Source organism: Lepus europaeus, chromosome 2, assembly GCF_033115175.1.
Source record: "Lepus europaeus isolate LE1 chromosome 2, mLepTim1.pri, whole genome shotgun sequence".
NCBI classification, from domain to species: domain Eukaryota; kingdom Metazoa; phylum Chordata; class Mammalia; order Lagomorpha; family Leporidae; genus Lepus; species Lepus europaeus.
In genome coordinates, this window is record NC_084828.1 from 25,065,875 (window position 1) to 25,084,094 (window position 18,220).

The 18,220-nt window shown below is 34.5% G+C and overlaps 1 protein-coding gene across 1 annotated transcript in view; it reads right to left on the reverse strand.

The window, feature by feature from the left end:
- The window catches only part of NCAM2 (neural cell adhesion molecule 2), a 576,480-nt gene that overhangs the window by 61,652 nt on the left and 496,608 nt on the right, over positions 1-18,220 (reverse strand). The window contains exons 13-14 of the mRNA XM_062180124.1: positions 7,393-7,512; positions 4,106-4,227 (exon numbers count right to left, since the gene is read on the reverse strand). Coding sequence (XP_062036108.1) covers positions 4,106-4,227; positions 7,393-7,512 — 242 coding nt within the window. The remainder of the gene's footprint in view (positions 1-4,105; positions 4,228-7,392; positions 7,513-18,220) is intronic.

Below are 18,220 nucleotides of genomic sequence, written 5' to 3' on the forward strand. Positions count from 1 at the left end.
TAGGATCAAGATCCTGAAGCATTTCTTTGAAAAATTGTAAGAGCAGATGAAACACGGCTTTACCAATATAATTCTGAAGATAAGGCACAATAAAAACTTTGCCTGCCAATATTCGAAAGTGGTCTGGTCAGTGCAACATGAGACAGGAGGGACAATGAACAGTATCAAATGGTATTAAGGGTTTTTTTTTTTCTTTCTTAAGATTTATTTATTGATTTGAAAGGCAGAGTTAGAGAGAGGCAGAGGGAGGCAGGGAGGAAGAGAGAGAGGAAGAAGAGGAGGTGGGGGAGGTGGAGGTGGAGGAGATAAAGAAAGAGAGAGACAGGGAGAGCAAGAGAGAGGTCTTCCATCCGCTGGTTCACTCCCCAAAAGGCTGTGATGGCCAAAGCTGAGTTGATCCGAAGCCAGGAACCAGACATCTTCCACTGCTTTCCCAAGCTATAGCAGAGAGCTGGATCAGAAGTGGAGCAGCCAGGATTCAAACTGGCAATCATATGGGATGCCAACACTGCAGGCAGAAGCTTTACCTGCTATGCCACAGCACTGGCCCCTATTAGTGTATTTTGAGAGAGTCAAAAGCAACAGCAGAAAAACACAGGGGAGAACTTCATCATTGACCCCTAACCCATTGCGATAATGTTCCTTGTCATTTCCCCTCATCACACAAAGGCCAATATGTGAGAAGAGAAAAATAGAAACCCATGAAGGTTTTGCCTTTCCTTCTTTATCTGGTCTTTTCTGACTAATTTTTGCTTTATAATTCTTATAAATTATCTTTAAAGATGCTCATTTTTCTTCACTTAATAATGATAAAAAGACTGCATTAACATGATTAAGTTCCCAGGAACCAAAGTTCTTTATGGATGGACTAAATGGATGGCACCATCAACTAAAACAATGTTTTAAGCTTTAAAATTTACATTGTGAAAAAAGTTTATTTTTATTGACAATTAATTTTTTCAACTGTTGTGAGGTTCTGATGTAGAGAGGGGATAAATCAAATTAAAATATGTTTATTTTGGAGTGATAAATTTTTGGATTCCACACACAGTTTTTTTTTTTTAATAAAATTCACTTTCGTGTGTGTGCATTTGCCTTCCCAAATGTCCAGAATGTCATTATTACTATTTTGTGAATCTAATTGACCCCAGATAGGTGTAGGGCTACTCATGGGAACATTTATGCTTTCAACGGTGACTGGAAATGCTGCTAGCAATGTGGTAAATTGGAGTCAGTGATGTGAAACATTTTGCACTGGGTGAAAATGTTCTGGATAGCCCAAAATTATATTACTCAAAATGCTGGTAGTGTGTGCTTTTAGACACACATTGTTTAGCTATTTCAAATACTCATTTTAATCACCTTTTACTGATAAAGCTCATTAGATATATTTATATGTAACGAGATTTCTTTGGTTTGGTTCTTATAAAAATATTTTTTGTATTGCTAAAAGGAAGACAGATTCAGTTGAACAGTTTATTCTGCCTTTATTCCTTTCAACTCTCCTCATCACTCAATTTGCATGAGAGGTCTCCTTTATATGAACACAAAATAATTATTATGGGATAAAAACCAATATAATATACAAAGGATGAAAATAATATAATGGAAGATAATTTGGATTCCTGAATATATATCTGAGATGCCACCCTAAACCTGGGTTTTCTAACACATAGTCTTATTTAATGTGATAAAAGAAATATTGCTTCAATAAAGACATGTATTGTTGCTTCAGTTGAAACTCAAGTTTTAATTCATCTTTTTAATTACCTGTAGTTCAAAAGAACACTCTAAGAAATGAAAAGTTTATACTGAACTCATGAGTAAAAATCCACGTGGAAATTATGGGCTTCCTATAAACAAGATACAAAAAGGTTTTTGAGTATATTTGTGATGTTATTTTTTAAATTTGTATTAAATATTGAGAAAGATAAGTGCTATGAGCAGCAGCATTCTTAGTTTCTAAACTTCATTTCTGGATGACTGGAAATAGAAGCACAGCTGAAAAAAAAAAGCCTAACTATAGATAAAATAGACATTTTTTTAATAAAAGCACTAACTAAAGAGGTGGCGACTTAGGTTTCACCACAATTGTCAGGTTCACTTGGAGACCAATGAGCCTTCAGCTTTCTTGGGGTAGAGGTTTGAAGCTGCCAAGCAGTAACCAAAAGACACACACAACTCTTTATCGTGACCAACAGGAAACCTGAGACAAAGAGCTGTCTGGTGAAGGGAGTATTCATATTAACATTAAAATATGCAACTGGGAAACCAGCCTTGTGGCACAGCATGTTAAGCTCCCTCCTGCAATGCCAGCATCCCATTTGAATTCTAGTTCAAGTCTCTCCTGTTCTACACCTGATTCAGTTTCCAAACAAATAAATAAGCCTCTTTTCAAATACATACATAAAACTTGTAAAAAAAATCAAAACACTATCTACCAAAACGTAAATAAGTTAAATGACTCAAGTACTTGGGTCCCTGCCATCCCCATGGGAGACCTGGGTAGATTTTCAGGCTCCATGCCCAGTCCTGGCCCTTGCAGCAATTTGGGGAGTGACAGCAGATGGAAGATTTTTCTCTCTAAGTAATGCTGTCTTTAAAATAAATTGTTAAAAATAGTCAAACATTATCTAAAATTTATGATTGAAATAGGCTACCCAAAATGAAATTTGCTTTCATACTAATCTTCAAAACTTAGAAGTTTGAGTTAAGAAGTGGCAAATATTTTTATTTAGAAAATTGTAGATTTGTTAGGGAATATTGAAAATTCAACTGCATATTACTTCATGACCAGTTTTTAAAAGACTATCTTCTGGGTCGGTAGTGTGGCATAGCAGGTTAAAACACTGCCTGTGGCGCCAGCATCCCATAAATACCAGTTTGTGTTCCTGCTGCTCAAATCCCAGTCCAGCTTCCTACTACTGTGTTTGAGAAAGCAGAAGATGGCTCAAGTACTTGGGCCCCTGCCACCCATGTAGCAGACCCAGATAGAGTTCCGGACTCCTGGCTTCAACTTGACCCAGCTGTGGCATTTGTGGCCATTTTTGAATGAACTACAAAATGCAAGATCTCTCTGTCTTTCCCTTCCTGTAACTCTGCCTTTCAATTAAATAAATAAATAAATAATAAAACCACTATCTGCTAAAATATAATTAGCTTAGATAGTACCACAAATCTTCAGTCAGCATGAACATAAAATTCATATTGTATAAGCATTATGGGACAATCATCAATATTAGTATATAAATCTTACAAAACTAAATTAAGTTTCATTTTCAACATATTCTACGTTAGGCATAAAAACTAAATAGTACTTATGCACAACTTTTCAGGAAAAATCATTTTCAGTGGCCTTTAGCATCATTTTCAGCTAAAGGCAAAGGGGCAAAGTCCATGGGGTCACTTTTCTCATTATTCTTCAACCAATGGGTATCTTTTACCCTCCAATACCTATCAAAAATCCCATGTTGTGAGTAGCCATCCAGTCACTTTATTAGAGAGTGCTAACAAAATGACAAAAATTATTCTCACTTCCTCAAGATCAGTGTGGCCATTTTTTTGCTAAATAAAGGATAAGGATAAAACAAGGAAAATAAGGATAAAATAATCAGATGCTGCAGATAAAGTAATTAAATTGACGTGATTTTTTATACTCCTACTTACTGTAAGTAGAATTGAGAAGAGGTCCTGCATTTACTAGTAATAAGTGGGGAAGGGAGAAGATATCCTGTGAAACATCTCAGAAAATAAGAATAGAATATCATTCCTGACAAGTCTCCCTCCATAATTAAAAGTCAAAACATGAAAGTCCTGAGTCTACTTTGATGATAATGGCTGAGATTTTTAAATACAAAGAAGGAGCTGGAGAAACAGGAGAAACAGGGAGGGGAGAGGGGGGTCACAGAAGGAGGAGGTGGAGCAGCAGCTGCAGAAGCCACAACACATTTCACAATTTATCATGATGAATTTCAGGAACGGAAAGTTAATATTTATCATTGCTATTACTGAATATACATTCAGTACTAATGTGTCTATGAACTGAATGCAAACTATAATGCATTTCGAAAACAAAAACCTTGGTACAAAATCAAGAGTTACTTACACTTCTATATTTAACGATGTATTCCAATATAGGGGCTCCTCCATCATCCTGTTTAGTGATGCTGAGTTTAAAGCTCTTCCCACTGCTTGGCTGTCCATGTATGGATGGAGGACTTGGTTCACCTAGATAGTCAATAACACATTCTTAATTTTCTACATGTTTAAGATACCTGGAGAAATGCATTTTAATAAACACAGTGACTCTTAATCAAAATATATGATGTTATCCTGGATATTACATGTGATTTTTGCCCTTTGTTGTAACATAAAAATGTCTGATTCTCATTTTCCCAGGTGGTCAAAAGAAGCAACAATTTTCACAAATCAGGAAGAATTGTGCCAACATTCTGAAATGTCAGGAACAAATTATTATTATTTATATTTATTTATATTTATATTTATGATCAGATACTCTGAAAACAATGCTGCATTCTATAAGTGTAAAAATTTACTTATTGTATTAACAATAAATAATATTTATCTTGCCAAATAAATTTATTTCATAAAACTTATTAGTATAAAATATTATCACATCAAACTATATAGATTGTATACATAACAAAAAGATGATGGCTTACACTTTGTTATCTGCTGTGATCAGCATTTTTTCTAATAACAAATCTGTATGAAGAACGATTCTAGTGTACAATTTTATAAACCTGTGTTTAGGTATTTTTTTTTCTTTTAGTCTCATGAGAATACTTGCCTTTGATGTTATTCTTCACATAGAAATGGTCTTATAGGCAAGATACTCACAATAGGAGGATTCTTCAAAATTTTTTGGAAAATGTTGTATAAAACACTATGCATGGATTTCAAAATTTTTTGTACCAAAATAAACTTATCCTTTCATGGCATTTTTCCATAAACTTTTTGAAGCACCCTTGTTTTTTGTTTTTTTTTTTTTTTTTTTTTTTTGTTGTTGTTGTTGTTGTTTTAATACAATAGGGATCTACTGAGGTGCACAAATTTCCTTTGGGAATGATACCATCAGTGCATGACAACATGGAATCAGAGTTCCATGCTATGTGTTGCTGATGCAACGTGCTTGGACATGCACCAGCATCACACTGCCTCTATTTTCTCAAATTCTCTGTGGATATCAATATCATGATGTCTTATAAAATTGTTAGCATGCAATGATCTAGAAACACGTAGAACTTGGTTTTACAAAGAAGAAGCCAAAGACAAACAAACTAAGCAAAGCATAATGGAGAGGGTTGTCCAACCTTAAGAAGATGAGAAGTTTCTTTGAGAAAAGTAAAAATTGAGTGTTTTGCATGAAAAGAGGTAATAAAGTAGTCATATGTTGTAACCCTATAGAAATACATAAATGCAGTATAGTGGAAATGGATTGTGTATTAATTGAATTAACATGCAGATATTTGACAGCATGTTATATAGAAAATGCAATAGACTCAAGGTGTTTTAAAACTTCTATAAGCACCAGCATAATAATTTCTAAAAAAGTATTTTATGAGAGATAATGTGAAAATCAAAATATTATAAAATGGATTTGATAGCTCACATCTTTTGATATCATTTTTAAGTGAATTACAGCATAGGATATACTAAAAGTTCTCTGTCATATTGTAATAGTTATTTTTAAATAGCATAAGGATATAATTATAAGCAGAGGCGATTTTAATTAGCAAATGCCTTAGATATAAATTTAAGGTATTTAATCATATATTTAACTTCTTTAACCTTACAACAAATTTGTGAATAAGTTACAACTGAAACTTTCTTGGAAAATCAAATAAAATTCAGAACAAACATAGATTCTAACAAAGAGAAAAGACTGAATGTATAGCTTTATAATTTTCATTACAATGGAATTATTGTACACAATAATATGAAAATTAATTATAGACAGTTATGACATACTCAATAGTTTTCACATATTTTGTCATTTGAGCTTTAAAACAGTCCTGAAAGCTGCAAAAATATAGACTTATCAATAAAATAGTTAGTGCTCTTTCCCTCCAGGTGTTCACTGTTTATAAGAGAAGTTGGCAAGTCAGCAATAATACTCCAAGAAAATAGAAGGATTATAATTTAAAAGAAAGAGAAAGGAAAAGAAAAAGTGGTGAATTATGATTGAAGCTTTTAAAGAAGTAAAGAAGTGATTTATGAGTAAATGAAGGAACATATGCCTAAATGTAGCAGGAAATCAAGTTGATTATAAGATGATTAGAAGTTACTCAGGTCTGATCAGAAGCAAAAGCATTAGGACATGATGAACAATTTTTTGGGAAACTATAGTTCAGCCTTCTGATAGAGAGGACTTTGTGAAATCGGACTAAGAAGTGTAAGGGTGGTTGGCCAGATTAGGTATACATGAATGCAAGGTGGAAATAAGAATGTTATGTTTGAGAATCTTAAGCAAAGGAGAGATAGGTCACTATTTAATTTTTGTGAAATCACTAAGAATCATTTTAAAATACTAAGTAGGGGAAGACAAAATTGGATGTAGGGTTAGAAATTGACATGTACTGGAGTCATCCTGCTGCAAATAATAACCAGTGATTAAATGAGACATCAGCATTGGTGATGGAAAAGAACAAATGCATCAGACAGATTTTATGTGAACCAAAATAAATTACTGAATCCATATTAGAGGAAGATGATTTATTGTGACCAATCTGTCTGTTTTTTAACATGCGTATAAAAGAGGCGGGGTAATGCATAGGTTTTAAAACAGAATTTTGCTGTCATATTCAAGTTTTCTCACACTTTTTAACTTTTTTCACATTTTTAAAAATGTTAACTACACAGAAATCCAGTTGACTTAAATACATTTGAATAGGATAGTACTGGGGGAACAAGAATACTTCATTTAGTCTTATCCTATAGGCACTGCTGTACTGGATTAATTTGTTGTTTTCAGTTCTTCACACTTAGGACCCACCTAGTTTGTAGAATAAAGGCAAAGGTCACGTGTCATCAAGAGAACAAAATAATCAGTTTGTTACAAAAACAGTGCTTTATTCTCTCAAGGAATAGTCTGAACTAATCAGGCTATGAATAACAAAGATGCTTTCAAGAGGGAGCCATTGTTCAGAGAGCACTTTTTATTTTACTTATTTCAATGCATCTTATCTTTTTTGTCTAGCTCCAAAGCAGTTATTTTTATAAATCTGATATGCCACCATCTTCAAAAACTGCTTCACAAAGACATAATTCACTTCCCAAAAGTGTTGAAATGTACTCTCTAGATTTGAAAATATCACTGAATTTGTGAGGTAAAGAGAATGGCAACAAAAAGCAAAACAGTTGATTACTTACGAACTGGTAATGTTTGGAAGACTTCTATTTTACTGTAGTCTCCTTGTCCTTTTCCATTTACAGCTGCAACCCTGATTTCATAAGTTGTATTTGGTTCCAGGTTGCTCAAAACAACCATTGCTAGAAGAAAAAAAAAAATGCATGGGCATGCTTAATGCATCTTAATAAGGAAAATGTATCAACTTATTACAATCATGAGTGAAAAAATTTTCCACTGAAGCTTTGTGTGAAATATCTGAAAAAGAAGGTAAAGTCATACAAAAAAAATAATTTGTGAATAGTCTTCTTTTAGTTTTTCAACTTATGCAACAACTTTCTTTCTTTTAATATTTTTGTTTACTTTACTTAAAGGTAGATAAGGATAGAAGCAGAGAGATGGATCTGTCATTCCTGGTTCATTTTCCATATGTATACAAAGGCCTGAGAGAGATTCAAACCCTGAAGGTGGAATTGATCCAGTTCTATCACATGGGAGGCAGGGACCCAATTTCTGGAACTACTACCTGCTGCTTCCCAGGGTCCACTTTAGCTGGATGCTGAATCAGGAGCTGAAGCCAGAATTATGAACCTGGGGACTCAGATATAGGATGAGAAAAATACTAAAACTGACAACTTAACTTTTAGGCCAAAAGCTCATAATCTACACTAACTTTCAAAGGAAAATGTTATATCACTCACAAAGTAGAAAGTAAGACATTTTGTTTCATCTTTTTAACACAGATATTATGAAAGTAATGGAGATAAAACAAATTTCCTATATGTATTTCAAATATTTCATGTACTATAAATAGATTATTTCTGTAGAAAGTAATGGAGGCATGGGATCCCATGCATAGAACATTGATGTCTAGTATAATGTATTTCAGTTATGTTAAAGAAGTTTCATACAGTTGGATCTGTAGCAAAAGTGGATCATTTATTCTTTAATCTCCAATCAAGTCAATTTTTAGGGCTAGCTTGATGCATTCTGATCATTTATATTTCTCTGAATTTCATCCTAATTACACGTCAAAATCCTGGATTCAACATGATACAAAGTTGGCAAAAGAATCTGAACAGATACAGGGAAGTAAATGTTATTAGAAATAGTTCCCAAACCATGTCAACCTTTATTATTTGATAAATAATTTTAGATGCAATTGAAGATTTCAAGATATTACCTCCTCGCAAATTCCTCTAATAGAGTTTTAAATAATTCCATAATTGTCCTTATTTTTAACTAATTATTCTTAGAAAACAAAATTTCATAGAAACAGCAAAGCGTTGATGAGAATTAAAAGAAAATCATATCTGGTTTGCAAATCTACAAGTCAAATAATCAATGTATTTTTTAAGAAAATAAAATTAAGCATAAAATAAAAAGTAAAATCATAGGTAGTCAAGATCAGATTTGCAGGCTAGAATCATGATGGGGTGAGCATCGTGGTACAGCGAGTAAAAGCTGCTACCTGCAATGCCTACATCCAATATAACTGCTGGTTTGTGTTTGGGCTGCTCCACTTTCTATCCAGCTCCCTTCTAATACCCTGGGAAAAGCAGTGGAGGCTGGCCGAAGTGATTGGACCCCTGCCACCGACATGGAAGACCTGGAAGAGGCTCTTGGCCAAAGAGGATGGAGGATCTCTCTCTCTGTCTCACACTGTCTGTAATTCTGACTTTCAAATGAATAAACAAATCTTTAAAAAAAATGATGATTAAACATTAAATGAACTCAAGAAAATTGCTAATGTATGTATTACTATATATGTTTTTATAATTAAACTATACTTATTTGCAACCACTATTTGATTATTGCCATAAATCAGATTCTTTTATTATGTTTCAGAAACAATTTCATATTGTTATCTTTTATGATATTATTTATTAGGGTTTTGTCTTTTTATTAATAAATATCATTAATATAATTGTATATATTAATATAATTATTATAGTATTTTATGTGTTTTACAGGTACAATTCTAAGAAGATAATGATACTTTCTTCTCTCCTTCATTCCCTGACTCAATCCCTTTCCTTCCTTCTTTAAGTTTTGCAAAGCCATAATTTCTGTCTACTCTGTAATCACAGATTTTAATGCTGTTTTTTAAATTTCTCTAAAATGTTCTGATTTAAGTTATTATACATATTTTAAGGTACAACCTAATGATTTGACATAGATGGCATTTTTCATTCTACATTTTATAAAGATGTTTAATGGATTTGTTTTGATAGTTCCTTTAGTTCATTATCTCACTGTATTCATTGTTATGTCATCTGTTTAACCTTTTTTTAAGCTTTACTTATCTGAAAAGCAGAGTGACAGAGTTTGGGAGAGACAGTGAGATACAGAAGAGAGGCCGGCGCCGTGGCTCAACAGACTAATCCTCCGCTGTGGCACTGGCACACCAGGTTCTAGTCCCGGTTGGGGTGCCGGATTTAATCCCGGTTGCCCCTCTTCCAGGCCAGCTCTCTGCTATGGCTCGGGAAGGCAGTGGAGGATGGCCCAAGTCCTTGGGCCCTGCACCCACATGGGAGACCAGGAGAAGCACCTGGCTCCTGGCTTCGGATCAGCACGATGTGCTGGCTGCAGTGCGCCGGCCGCAGCGGCCATTGGAGGGTGAACCAACGGCTAAAAGGAAGACCTTTCTCTCTGTCTCTCTCTCTCACTATCCACTCTGCCGGTCCAAAAAAAAGAAGAGAAATGAGAGAGATCTTTCATCTGCTGATTCATCATTCAAATAGTCACAATAGCATGGCCTGGGGCAGGCCAAAGCTAGGAGAAAGGAACTGCATCTCATTATCAGGTATGGATGGGAGAGGCCCGAGTCTTTGGTCCATCTTCTGCTGCCTTGAGAAGTAGTTAGCAAGAGACTAGATGGGAAGCAGAAACCAGCACTCTGAGAGGGGAAGCTGGTGTCACTGTGCAGCTTAAACCACTGCACTACAATGACAATGGCAGACCCCTGTTTAGCTTTCTGTATTGTAATTATTTCATCTTCCTTGAGTGACCTCTTAAACTCTAGAAAAGAAAAACAGAAAGCAAGTTGGAGAATGCACTGCATAAAAATTTTGTCTAAAATACACTATTAAAATATGTAGATTACCTAATGCCAGATTAATGATAATGGTGAAGATGCGTATCCCAGATATCAACCAGACTTGATGTAATACTGTACATTGTTCTATAATCAGCAGAAAGGTAAATTTCTGACTGGAAAAATTTAGTGTTTCTCAATGTCTTTACCTTATAGGAAAACTAAGCATGCTTTTCAGAGTGTAAAAGCCTTGTGAAAGCCTCAGATTTTGATCCATGTGGTCAGATTTAAAGAAGGCAAACTGGGAAAAGATATATTGGCATAGAAATACAACTGATTAGAGGCTAAAGTATAAGTGTAAAAACAAGGATTGAGTTAATGATTGCAGACAAGCTACAAACTTGCAGCTTTTTTCAGGAAACACAAATCCAGTTAGTGACCCAACACCAATAAATAAGGTTAGCTCCAGGAAACAAACAAGTCTACCGTGTAGAAAACGTGAGTAGACATGTGGAACTGGTTAGGAAGACTACTCAAAATCAGTATAAAATTGAATTCAAGAATTGAAAATCAACATGTTGGGGACGAAGTTGTAGCACATTAAGTGAAGCTGCCACCTGGGATGCAAGCATCGCACATGAGTGCAGGTTTGAGTCTCAGCTGCTCCATTTCTTCTCCTACTCCTTGTTAAGGAGCTGGGAACAACAGCATATGATGGTCCAAGTCCTTGAGCGCCTGCCACGCATGTGGGAGACCTGGATAGAATTAAGACTTATGGTTTCAAACTGGCCCCGCCCTGGCCATTGCAGACATATGGAGAATGAACTAGCAAGCAGAAGATTCTCTTTCTCTCTCCCTCCTCCTCTCCCTCCCCCTCCTCCTCTCCCTCCCCCTCCTCCTCTCCCTCCCCCTCCTCCTCTCCCTCCCCCTCCTCCTCTCCCTCCCCCTCCTCCTCTCCCTCTCCCTCTCTATAACTCTACCTTTCAAATAAATAAAATAAATCTTTAAAAAAGAAAAAAAAAAGATGTGTGAAATACTGCATTGTTTTAGGAAATATATATATTTTTATATTCTTACTGCAGTAACCTTTTTTGCAAGACACTATGATACATGCTAGATCATGAAAATGTCATACACACATATATAAATGTTATATACACATATATAAAAATTAAATTATCAAAGTGTTGTCTAATCACAGCAAAATTTAGGTTACTACTTAGATTGGACAATAAAAACAATCATCCCTCAACAACAACAACAGAAAATAAGCCCATGTTTCATCTGAATTCTCTGTATTTCAGGCACAAGTTCATTCTGCCTGGTTTACCAGCATTCCAGTTCCTCTAACATTTCCCAGTGGCTGTGAAGAGCTTTGAGTGTCCCAATACCACAGCCCAGGCGAAACCACTCTCTTTAGGTAAATTTTGATTGTTTCAGAATGCATTTTCCCCATGTTTCCTCATAGTTTTCTGCTCACAGTGTCAGAGCTCTCCTGAGTGTTTTGAGTTTCATGTCAGAGTCATTTGCATAGGAGAGGAGCAAAGAGGGTAAAATGATGGCTAAACTGTTCTTCCAACGCCACGCCACGCTAAAGCACTCCAAGTTAAAAAGGACAAGGGGAGGCCCTGTAGAGGACCTTCAAAATTAAACAAGGGAGGTATAAAAGTAAACTTATTGATGCAAGTTTTACAAAGTTTACATACAATAAGTCAGTTTGCTGTTTTAGTTCTTACTATACAGGTTTTTGTATAGCTACCTTTATTATGAGACTCGTTAACATTGTGTGAACATAGAGATTATTGTGTAAAATAAAAAGACCTGCATAAAAAGAGACCATATTAAAGGGAAAGACTCAGGGGAGGCAAAGCCTGGATCTGTAATTTTATTTGCCTTTCTTAAATAAGAGGACAGAAGCTTTAAACCATCCATAATTTACAGGCATATTACCAAACACAGGGTTTCTAAACACCCAAGGTTTCTGAAAGCAAACCACCACTTGAAAAGTGAAAGGCTGCATAATAGAGGTCTATCTCAAATTAGGAAGTTTGTTAATGAAAGTCTCTTTTCACAAATGTGCCATACAATAGAACAACAGAACCACAAATTGAGGTGTGGGATGGCCGATTCTCTATAATTCCTTAGAAATTCAAACTCAAAATTTGGGCCAAAGTAGATGTACATTATAAACTAGTAAAAGTTGCCTAGGACAAATGTCATAAATTAAGGTTTCTCTTTATGGCTATATCCAGTCAGCATGATTTGTAAATCATAATGTAATTCTTAAGAAAATCATAATCATTAATTATTCTTTGAGTTGAAAACAGGGATGGGTTCTATAAAGCATCTGGTTTCCAGCACTGATTTCTTGTTTCTCCTTGATTTAATTATACTTGAGTTTCTTAAGTAATCACCTGGTTACACAAGCAAAGAATACAGTAAAATATTGAGGTACCTTAAAACAATGACATTCAAACTGGAACATGACAGGAAACTATGGACATTTTTGCATTTTTAAATAAATCTAGAAATAATAACAGCAAAGAGAAAATGAAACTGTATTCTTTTATTAGAGAATCATATTTTCTGAAAGAGAGCTGAATAAAATTAGTGTGTGTGTGTTCGGATAATGTGTTATAAATTGCCTCCTTTTGGCTGTCAGAAGTGGATGCTGTAAACATAGGAGCAAAAGAAATTACATATTTGGTAATTAACTAGACTAAGCATAATTTTAATGTGAGATTAAATTTATCCAATCTCTCTTCCCTTTCTCAAAAGCTGTATTTCTTCATTGGGTTTTCCTACCAGCTACAGTAAACATATAAGGTCACTCTTAATGTAGAACTCTTGTATCACCTGCCTAAAATGGAAATATTCATGTTGTCAAGAACTGTGAAACAATTAAGTAAAGCTATTAGAAATCACAAAGCTTGACTGGGATAGAACTAATTGTAAATTGACACTTGGTTTTCACATCCTCAAATAGATGTGAAAGTAAACTGTGGCCCCAAAGTTTTCCACCTTCACTCTGTGAACAAACTAACAAAAGAGCCAAAGCACATCGTGCATTTATTCTCAGAGGATTCTGACTCCATTATGCAGGGATCTGCAAAAGGCTGGAACCATAATAAAAGTAGTTTTTACCACTGCTATTGATTATGTAGAATTTTAATAGTTGAACTCTAGTTACATATATAAAAATGACTTTGGGAATAATTCCATTATTAATGAAGAGTGTCTTTAAGTTTTCTTAAAAAGGTTTATGAATATACTCATCACAGTCAATTATATTTTCATTTGCTTTCGAAGTTCACATTTTTTTGTATAAATTATACTGTGTTTCAAGTTTTCAATAGAAGTGTAAGCATATGATTCACCTTTTAAAAATTAGCTTAGAAACTGTGTAGAAAGACTCTTTGTAGTATAATTCATATGGGTGTATATTATGATGAGCCATAGAAAAATTATTAATGTAGTAATTATGCATTATTTTTCTGGATCTTTCATCAAAAACCCATTGATGGTACTATTTTAAGATCACAGCTCAGCACTTCTGAATTTTCATTATCTATTTACTACACTGCTTTTTATATTCCTTTTCATAATGGATATAAATTACACATAAGAATAAAATATTTAAGAATTGAGGTTTGATTCATGGGAGATTTTATTCAGGAAGCACATATATTCCTTGAAATCTAGTGACAATCCATGAAACACCAAAATTTTACCCCATGTAAAAATTTTTGATTTAATAGAAATGTTTCATCAAATTATATAAGTGTTTCATAAGCAATTTGTACTGATCCAAAGTACAATATTTTTGGCAAATAAAAGGTATTCATCCAAGATACTCATTCATTTTTTTTCAGGGGCTCCTCTACAAGAAAAATATAGGAGTTGTATAATTAACAAACATTTCATTCTATAATCTAAAGAATAGATTTTCATAAAACACATACAAATAAGTTAGTGATTAAAAATAACCAGGAAATTATTTTACACTCACAAAAGGTCCAGACCAAAAAGCCCTTTTCTGAATCAAAGCTTTTTCTTTTTCTTATATAGCAGATGGTTGGGGATAAATTAATAATTTATAATCAAATGCTTTCTGTCCTCTGTGCCTATAGACACTCTCAACTTCATTTAACCTCCAACTAATATCTATATATTATTTTGTTCAGTAACTTATCATGTGTCCATTGTTATATTCGCTTAGCTTGTTCTGAGAAGCTTTATATTAACAAGATCTCATGAGAAGAAAACGTATTACGTGTTTCATAGTGTTGATAACCCTTATATAGGCTATACATTTAATTGTAAAATAATAACTCAGTGATGAGATTCTGAATTTACATGTTTAAGGAAAGTGATACACAAAACACCAATTTTTAAAAAATTGACCCAATGAGGACACTTAGTAATGACACATTTTTTTTTTCATATCACTAGCCAGTCCTCTCTCTCTCTCTCTCTCTCCCTCATTAAGATTTTTTAAAAACAGGGAGAGTTCTTCATCTGCCTTCAACTACCATCATATTGAAGACTGTCAACATGTGAATTTTGGGGAACATGGTCTGTAGAAGTATTCATCTAGTAATTTTATAGTTTTAGGTCTTACTTTCAAGACTTCAATTTATGTTGAGTTGACTTTTGCATACAGTGTGAACTCCTTTTAAATTCAAGTTATTGGGCAACAAATCTTTCTTGGAATATTATACTTAATTTTAGGTTTCTGAATTCCCAAACAATGTAAATCAATTCTCATGATCCTCAAAAATCCCTACACTGTAAAACAAGTACAACTCAGTTTAACACAAGCTACATATGAAGAAAGGAAACACACTAGCCATTTCTGCTAAATATTCTGGAATATCTACTTTGTCATTTTTTAAAAAATACTAATGAATCAGTTAATTTTATCTATCCCGAAACAAGTTTCCAATAATATATATATATGTAGAAATAAATTACTTATTTCTGTATCATTTATATTCTCTTGTATTGGAAATACCTACCAAACACAGAGAAACCTGAGAAAATTTCTAGAATATAAGATATGGGGTCAAGGCACCAAAACACTGGCATATTTTATCTGTCTGCTTGTTTTCTTATGGATGATTACAGTTCTTTTCTATTGATTTTCAAGTAAATTAAAAATTTGTCTTTGGTAGGTCATTGTTTCCTACAGTTAACATAGACATCTTCATCAATTGTATTAAACTACTTGATATTTTTCAATAAAATACATTTTATAAAACAAAATACTTTCTGTGAATATTTGAATATGTATGTACTTTTCTGTCCCTTGTTGCCTAAAACTGGTTTGTTTCATTTTTCCATTTAACTTTAAATGCTTCAAATGGATTAATAAGACTGCTTGCCAAGAATTTTACAACTCAATAAAAATTACGTTAAAATTTGTTTGCTAGGCAGCATTGTACAATAGCGGGTTAATTCACTGCCTGTGATGTCACATTCCATATGGGACCAGTTTTAGTCTCAGCTGCTCCACTTCTAATCCAACTCCCTGTTGATGGCCTGGAAAAGCAGCAAAAATATGGCCCAAATGTTTGGGCTCCTGTCACCCATGTGGGAAACCTGGAGGAAGCTCCAGCTTCCTGGATTTGGCCAGGCTCAGCCCCAGTCATTGCGACTGGGGAGTGAATCAGTGGATGAAAGACTTCTGTCTCTCCCTCTGTGTAACTCTGACTTAAACTCTGACTTAAAAAGTAAATAAATGAATGTTTAAAAAAGTATTTGTAGCCGGCGCCGTGGCTCAGTAGGCTAATCCTCCGCCTTGCAGCGCCGGCACACCGGTTCTAGTCCCGGTCGGGGCGCCGATCCTGTCCTGGTTGCCCCTCTTCCAGGCCAGCTCTCTGCTGTGGCCAGGGAGTGCACTGGAGGATGGCCCAAGTGCTTGGGCCCTGCACCCCATGGGAGACCAGGAGCAGCACCTGGCTCCTGCCATTGGAACAGCGCAGTGCGCCGGTGGCAGCGCGCCTACCGCGTCGGCCATTGGAGGGTGAACCAACAAAAAGGAAGACCTTTCTCTCTGTCTCCCTCTACTGTCCACTTTGCCTGTCAAAAATAAAAAACAAAAAAAATAATAAAATTTAAAAAAAAAAGTATTTGTAAACAACAATTCAAGCATTTTATGAGTGTAACACTTTCTATTTCTATACCAATAATGTTAAAAGCTTACAAATTATTTTGAAATAGAGCACATTCAGGAAGAGTGCTTTGTTTTATTTGTTTTCCTTCTCTTCAGACTATTTGTCGAACACTTTTACTTCGAGTAGGGTTAACTATACTATATTTAGTATCCTGAAAATCGACCACTATAAGAGATAAGAGTGGGAATTCAGGAGGGAGGGGGAGAAGGGCTGGAGCTTGGGTGGGAAGGATGGTATGGAGGGGAAGTGCCACTGAGTTCCTAAATCTGTATATCTGAAATATATGAAACTTGTATAACTTAAATAAAAATATTGTTAGTAAAAAAGAAAATATTAGCTATACTGGAGATTTTAAATATGAAGATAGTTATTCTGATTAACATTTCCACAGGCACTCCTTCTAAATTAAAAAAAAATCTGAATTTTTAATATTAAAGCTAAAAATGCTGTTTATAAGTTAAAATTTTAATGACCTCAAGAAGTTGGAGATGTAAAATAATGAAATGATCTGTTCCTATAATTTTAATTTGGAATATTCCAGTTGTATTTAGTCAACAAATAGGACAAATAAGATGAGTGATTTTTTTTTCAAAATTAATTACTGTTGCCTTTAAAATAGATTGATTGAATGGAATACTGTGTTGAAATTTGGAGAAGATATTATAGAATTATGTCATCTAAATTGTATGAATTTTTAATGCTAGATATAAAAACTATAATCTATCCTTATGAAATTCATTTGTATTTTATAAGCTTCATATAATGAAATGAAGAATAAATTACTTATACTAGTTGCTAACCTTAGGCAAATTTGTGATAATTCACTCACATATCTAGAGAAGGAAAATGTCTTTAAGTCCATGACAATGCAAATAAAGGTTTTAGCCACTTAATGATCAAGACAGATACAGCTTGCTTCTGCTATATAATTCCTTTTCAACTTATTAAAAATTGACTATTGGATATTGGTTCTAAATCCACAGACAGGTGTTTTCTCTTTAAGATGTTAGCATTTAAATGATTAAATAGGCTAACACTTTTGCTGGACCAGATCCTTTTGTACACCACAATTTTTGAGGCTACCTTAAATATGTTTTTTAACCTAGCATCGTCAAGCATGATTTTAATAATATTACAATTTGGGGCTGACGCCGTGGCACAGTAGGTTAATCCTCCACCTGCATCCAATATGGGCAGAAATTCTAGTCTTGGCTGCTTTTCTGCCAATCCAGCTCTCTGCTATGGCCTGGGAAAACAGTACAAGACGGCTCAAGTCCTTGGGCCCCTGCACCCGCATGGGAGACCAGGAATAAGCACCTGGCTCCTGGCTTTGGATCGGCGCAGCTCCAGCCTTGCCATCATTTGTGGAGTGAACCAACGGAAAGAAGACCTTTCTCTCTGTCTCTCCCTCTGTCTGTAACTCTACCTCTCAAATAAGTAAATAAAATATTGAATAAAATAATAATAATATTACAATCTTATCAGCTAGTGAAACATTTAATAAATTAAAATAATTTTAAAGTATAATATTCTTTTGAATATTTTTAATGATTTATTTATTTGCTTGAGAGGTAGAGTTACAGACAGAGAGGGAAAGACACAGAGAAAAATCTTCCATCCGTTGGTTCACTCCCCAGC